At 32.3% G+C, this 7,372-nt stretch overlaps 1 protein-coding gene across 1 annotated transcript; it reads left to right on the forward strand.

Moving 5' to 3' along the window:
• Positions 1-851: 851 nt before the first annotated feature.
• LOC127868655 (serine/threonine-protein kinase SBK1-like) lies at positions 852-6,894 on the forward strand. The gene is made up of 2 exons (XM_052410590.1): positions 852-1,071; positions 4,677-6,894. Exon 2 carries the CDS (start codon positions 4,766-4,768, stop codon positions 5,804-5,806), a length of 1,041 nt encoding a protein of 346 aa, XP_052266550.1. The 5' UTR covers positions 852-1,071; positions 4,677-4,765; the 3' UTR covers positions 5,807-6,894.
• Positions 6,895-7,372: the final 478 nt, after the last annotated feature.

Below are 7,372 nucleotides of genomic sequence, written 5' to 3' on the forward strand. Positions count from 1 at the left end.
TATCAATCGAGTGTTTTTATCGTATTGATAAGCGTAACTTCGGGCGTGATGAAGTACACTATGCCATTAGACATCCTGTTTCTAAAAGTGCGCCAAATGCGTCACCTAGATCTGCCTACTGAACTCGAAAATCACGTCTGCCCACAAATCGCACGCGGATAACCCTTTGACGTCAATGAACGTATATCAAACGTGATTTATCCATAGAAAGTGTTTACACTTTTACATATTTAAAGTACATATCATTTCGAAGATTTGAAAATGAAAATGTATCAGTGGAAATTTAATGTTATCTCACAATACCATATAATAAATTTCCATTTACTCACTCTTTTATCAATCTTTGATTAGCAAGAAGGTTTAACTGGATAATGATAACTTAACCCGTGTTCTTGCAAACTTATTTTTTCTAATACACAACAATGATTTAAACTTAATATTTTTTTGTCAGTAAGTCATTTACCAATGTTATTAGCCATACCCGATATTTCAGAGTATTAAGTACACTCAGTAGACAAAAACATATATCTTATACAAAACCTACAGCATGAAAAATATCTTATACATTTCAACATGAATTTATACCTTCTTATCCCTTGTTCAAACAGGCCAAAATCAGATCCTTGTAACTGGGTCTTGTGTGGCGTTAAACGGCAACAATAATGACGCAGAGCGTTAACAACACATCTTGGAATACCAGCTCAGGTCACTTACCATTTTCGATCGACGCTGGCAGCCAATAGTCGACACAACCGTTTCTCCCCGTAATTGGCTTAAAGCGCCCTTTCCAATCCAATAGCATACATATCGCGAATTATATGTACTCTCAGTATTCTTCTAGCATCTGTTGAGCGACCGTGAGGCTTCAGATGTGCAAGGCTACACATAAGTTCTACGAGCAGTTCGGTAGAACGTTGTAATGTAGACATAACCGATATTGTGCGAACGGGAGGCGTGCGATACTTGGCCGTGATTCAAAGCGCTATAACTTGGCATACGGAATCTTGGTATTAAATAAGTACACGATAAAAACGTGAACAGTGCTCGTGGCTAGGGAATATACATGCATTGGTTAGTATACATTTTATAATATATAGTGTGTGTTACATCATTTCATGCAAAGAAGTAAAGTCTTTTATTGATAAGTCTGCATTAAAAAATGTGTTTTGTTTTAAAAGTAAAAGAAATGAATGCAGGTACATTAAAATTGCTGTATTGAATAAGCAATCACCAAAATTATTGCTACGTTACATGAGTATTTTAATTAGATCCCTAGAAGACACTTGTGATTTGAAATTCATATAAAAATATAATATATATATAAATAAATATATATATATATATATATATATATATATATATATATATATATATATATATATATATATATATATATATATATACTTTAAATTGAACAACATTGTTTTTAAGGTTAAGGTTTTATGATTAACTTATTTGATGCACTATTTGTAAATTGAACTTAATTGTTCTTTTGTATGTATTGAAACAATGATTGTTAAATTAAATATGTATTTTCAGTATAAATGTCTTATTTGAAGCTGGATTATTGTTTTCATTCTTTATGACAATCTCAGATATAACGAAATAAATAAAATGATAAAAATAAAATATGTAATGAATAAAATAAAATACAAATACATACATCACGTATTCAGTTTCATATCAGGTGGTCTTTTCTGACGTCTAATTCCATTGCCGTTTGTTTATACAATTTGCCTCCGTGCTTAAAGGTTACACATCAGTACACAATCAAGCTTGTTATGGACAAACCAAAGGATATATATACCAAATTAACTGTAGATTTGTTTCTCCAGAAATATGTCTTGATTAGAATGCTTTCCTTACCATCATGAATTATAAAGTACGACACTAACTAGGACGTATAAAACAACCGATGCAAATTTCGTTTTCAGCAAATGGATTTAGACTATTATAAAATAAATCGTGTTTGAAAATTGGTCCTTAATGCATAACGACAGAGTTTCAGCACTCATGACAGGTTCGTCAGTGCCTGGTGTTGACATTTAAAACTACTCTCCTTATAATACGTATGCAGGTGATTATCATTTTTGATAATAAATTTCCAACAATAAAGTCGTTTTTAAATAAAGGTTGTTGATTTTTTTAGTATAAGTATCCACATGTATGCGCATTTTTTTAAATGTAAAATAATGTCTTATTTTGTTATGGTTGGTATTTGTAATTTTTCAGAACATGCCTTTCTTTTAAATGCGTGTCAAATACTTGATTAAATATATGTCATAGTAGATATAGATATATACGACTTTCAACATAGATGCATCTTTAAGGTTATTAAATACAGATCTTTATATAAATAATATCAAAATATCGACGGTACATTATTCGAAGTTAATTGATATTAAATATATCATGCAATATTTTCAACTAAACTCTATAAGAAAAGCTGCAATTCAATTATGACGCTTTGGTACCCCTTTTTGTAATGATTAAACATTACTTAAAAATTTACAGACAATATCCAAGCATTTTTGATTTGCACATTCGCTTACCGAAATGCTTAAGAAAACTACTACACACCGAAACTCTTGAAGATGGAATCAATTGCTGATGTGACGTTTATAGCGCTATTGGCAGAATAATAAGATCTGTCTGGTTTAGAAACCTCGTTCAGAACATGGGTTTCAGCACGTAGGCGGGGACAATTGTTTGACAGACAAAATAATAGAACTGAGATCTGTAAGAAATATGACTTGAACTGACAGTAACGTATGATCCTTCGTTGGGGCCAAGTACAATGTTTTATTAAACGACGCATAGTAAGTCATATGATTTGATGTTTATGAAGCATTAAGATTGTGCTATTAGTTACTGTAATACTTTGGTAACATTCTTTTTCTTAGATTTCATGCATTGCCTTCAGGAAAATATAAATATATTGTATTTATACAACATTCTTATATAAGTGCATAGTTTTTTACTATATCTTTTTTACGATTATGAAGGACATACCATCTATCATTTTAGGATGTAAAGCACAGTTATTACTCATTAAGGTTTGTACTTTATGATTAAGTTTAATATTTTATATTATATTTAATATGTAAACATTTTGTTGTTTTTTGTTTTTAAAATATTTTAATGCACTTTCTGGGGATAAATATATATTAATATTTTTTATCTTTTGTTATATCAATTTGATGCTTCTAAATATAAACGTATTGATTTCAATGAATGGGCCTTCCAATATTCCAGACTAAAAAGCATAGGAAAACATCAATGAAATACGTCCTTATAACGGCATGTCTCCAATATTACTAAAAAGTATCGAAACAATTATTAAACAGTGAAGAAAGACATGTATGTGAAATAATTTTTGCCGATAACATATTAAATGCTTGAATTTGCATGAACCACGCAACGTGTTTTCAGTGGTATTTTTGCTCGATATATACATACACGAGTATTCGACCGCTATACTATACTGCTTCGATTCATTTTAACGCGGTTATTTTGAACAGTTGATTAACAGATCGATTCGTATGTGCGTATTTAATTGTGTTAGAGAACTTCAACTTCAAGAAGATCATCAGTATATTTGGTCCATATAAATGTCAAATAAAACATTGTCGGAAACATTCCACTATGTAAGGATTCTCTGAGGAGTAATGTCGGTCTTGATGCCAACAAATAACATCCAATATTCAGACGAAATAGGTTTTACTATGTAACAAATCACGGCAACATTGAATATCATGATAAACCATAACAGGGAAATCAGTTTTCAGCAAACAATTCTTAGTACACATAGTTAAGTCAGGAAACCGTTGTTTCAAGAATTATATAGTTTAAAGTTGAAATCTATTATCAAACACTGGTCTCATCTTCATAATACCTGTCTGTGTTTACAAGTCTGTAAATGTAATTATATTATTAACCTTTTGGAATAAAATGAGCAACTAATTTTAGCAGTCTCTTGTGCTTCGTTTAAAGAGTATGCAACCTCATAGGAGCGATGTGTGAGGTCTGGGGATTTCTGTTCTTAAAACAATAAGGGTATCATTTGATAAATATAAACATGATCTGACATGTAAGCTAACTAATTAAACTTAAAGAATCTCTAAACAAGCATTTCATTAAACTTTAAGAAATAACGAAATATATGAAACCAACAAAAACAACAACAAACAAACACATGTCGAATTAATAACAAATGTTCAAAACTCACGTCATACAACCCAGTTTGTTGAATGATGAATACATTTTTTTTAACTAAAATAGTAGTACAAACAGTTATTTTTTGCAAAAATTGTAGCAGCTTTGGCAAATATTTTTCATGTTCGATGATGTCAACACATATCATAACACAGATCTTGAAATATCAACCCATGTGGTTTAGGGTTACCTGGCGCGTTACCGACACAATTAGAACGGAAAATAATAGCTTTTTTTATATCGTTTGTGTTTGCTATTAAACAACAGTACTAGCTAGTTATTGCTTATATCTTCTGACGGAGTATTATTGGAGAAACATATAAAGATTCCATCATTCATTAATTGTACAGGGGTTGTCGAATGAAAATTAGCGCACTGAGTCAGTAGCTTACGAAAACATTATAATGCATGAATACGATGTTTCGTGTATAAATGTTTCATGTACATTTTTTATCTCCTAGGTTAAGAAGACGTTTACGGCAACGAACATTACTACGCAGGTAAACACGTTCTCTATGAAATATTGACGTCGGCTGCTGGCGTCAACAGTATGAACATGCCTCGGTCACCGATCTCAAGCACCTCGGACAACCTCCGGCAGCTGAATCTGAAGGACCATTACCAGCTAATCCGAGACTTAGGCAGGGGAACGTATGGGAAAGTTGTCTTGGCAAAATGCTTGGAAACCGGGACTCACGTAGCGCTAAAGGTGCTACCGAAAAGCACAACAAAATTACGGGAATTTCAAAGAGAATTTCAGTACAGCTATTTTCTGTCACCCCATAGTAACATTGTAGACTCGTACAACGTTGCGTTTGAGACTAGAAGTTCGTATGTTTTCGCCCAGGAATATGCTCCGATAGGTGATTTATTTGATGCTATACCGCCTCAGGTTGGCATGAAGGAAAAAGACGTGAAATCGGTTGTGAAACAGATTGCTTCAGCTTTAGAATTCATGCATAGTAAACAACTCGTGCATCGTGATATCAAACCAGAGAATATTCTAATTTTTGAAGACGACTTTAATAAAGTAAAATTAATGGATTTCGGAATGACAAGAAAGGATGGGACTGTGATACGAAAGACAAATGGAAGCATTCCTTATACGCCCCCGGAAATTTGTGAAGCCGTCCGAAATGAAAATATAACCGTCGCGGCAAATGGAGATGTCTGGGCGTTTGGAGTGCTTTTATTCTGCATGTTAACCGGTAATTTCCCTTGGGAAAATGCAGATATAGGCGATGTATACTTCAGTGAGTTTATCACATGGCAGCGAAGAAAAACGTCAAAGGTGCCCTCACAATGGAAGAGATTTACATCGAAATTTCTCAGATACTTTAGAAAATCTTTAGACATTAAGCCTGACAGGCGTTGCGAAGTGAAAGAAATTAATAAATATCTACAAGACAACTGGCTCTTACCTAGCAGAATTTCAGGCGATTCCACTTCAGATGATGATGAGGAAGAGAGCGTTTCGAACAGTGACCAAGGTGATAAGTTGGCGCTGATTCTACAAAATCATGGAATTGATACGAAAGTAGATAAACGGCTGAGAGATGTAAGAATTTCAGAATGGTTGCTTTCTTTGTGACTGTCGGAAAGAGACCAGTCTTACTTCCAAGATTGTTTTGCGAAGATTAAGTGTTTTATTCAAGAAAACTCACAAGTTTGGTCTTTGGTGGTTATGTTGACATTTATAAGTATTCTCGTAATTCTATTCCAGTAGCGAATTTGCATCGTCGTTTGAAGGATTAAGTATTGAACGTGGCGTAGTCTTCGTTTGTGTCAGTTTGGTATTGTCTTGAGTTAAAGCTTATGTGATACTTGAATATATGTCTTTGCGATTTAAAAATTGCGATTTGGTTGTAATAAAACATAAATTACGATCTTAAAATTTTAAGTCGGTTGCAGAATGTGTTCAGTAAATTTATAATAAAAAGTATGTCGGTTTGATATTTCATTATAGAATTTCTGAGTGGTGTAATCTCTTTCAACTTAAAAAACGATCTTTAAAATCAAACTGTATAGCTCATGTGTATCAGGTGATGTAGCAATAAGCTAACAATGAGATACATGTAATGTTCTTTCATGTAATGTTCTTGTATAATTACAATTTTTATTGTAAAGCAGTTAATTTATTAAATATGATACATTTTGTCTTACATTAGAAAGCTTCACATGTATATTTGAAAAAGGTTGTACTTTGAAAGTGTGTTCTTGTCTTAATGAAAATAAACCATTTGTTGTAAAAAATATGTCTGTAGAGTATGAAAATAGTATCAAAGTCATGATGTAATAGCAACATGTTTTGTAAAAACCAAAGCGTTTTGAACATGGCTGCTCTTCACAATCTTAGCACCTTGATGTTTTAAATGTGTGATAATTCGTCCAAACCTCCAGTGTCTAATTTTCATTTAAGTTTAATTATGTGTACCTGTTCAGCATGACGTTAAACAATTACGTCGGTTAAGTTTATTCAAGTTAGCAGATGTTTAATATTACCAACAGTTGTTTAATATTATCAGCAAGTATCTTGTAAAACGTAATATTTTTGTTAACGTGTGATCAAGTGTTCCTATTTTCCATAGTTTATTGTTATCAATATTGTTATCTATATTTTCCAGAAAAAATGTATGAACGTAAATATTAAATCATATAAAATAAATATACGAAACTAAATTTGGTTTCTTTTATTCTAGTGTTTTATATGAATGACATGGGTTTCGGTTATTAATTGTTTTTTGTAACCCGCAGTGACTTCTAAGACTTTGGTTTAGTAACAGGGTAGGTACCATCAACGTATCGTTAAAGGGACCTTTTCACGTTTTTGTAAATTGACAAAATTAAAAAAGAATAATTTCAGATTCGCAAACTTTCGTTGTAGTTATAATATTTGTGAGGAAACAGTAATACCAAACATTTACCATGCTCTTAAATATCAATTATATGCATCTTTCGACGATTTAAAAACCTGAAATTCAACGCAATACGATTGAATAATTTGGAGAGTACTGTTATTGTCGTTATATTTTGTGATACTACGAGGAATGTTTATATAAAGTATAAAATACATCACTTATTGTATGAGCACGGAGTGGTCTAAGCGGTGGACTTTTACTCCAGGGTTCAGTGGTTCGAGCCCAGTTCTAAGCGGTGG

This window comes from Dreissena polymorpha, chromosome 2 (genome assembly GCF_020536995.1).
Source record: "Dreissena polymorpha isolate Duluth1 chromosome 2, UMN_Dpol_1.0, whole genome shotgun sequence".
Taxonomy (NCBI): domain Eukaryota; kingdom Metazoa; phylum Mollusca; class Bivalvia; order Myida; family Dreissenidae; genus Dreissena; species Dreissena polymorpha.

Coding starts and splice junctions, on each gene's coding strand:
- LOC127868655 (XM_052410590.1), top strand. CDS start 4,766: ATGAACATGCCTCGGTCACCGATCTCAAGCACCTCGGACAACCTCCGG.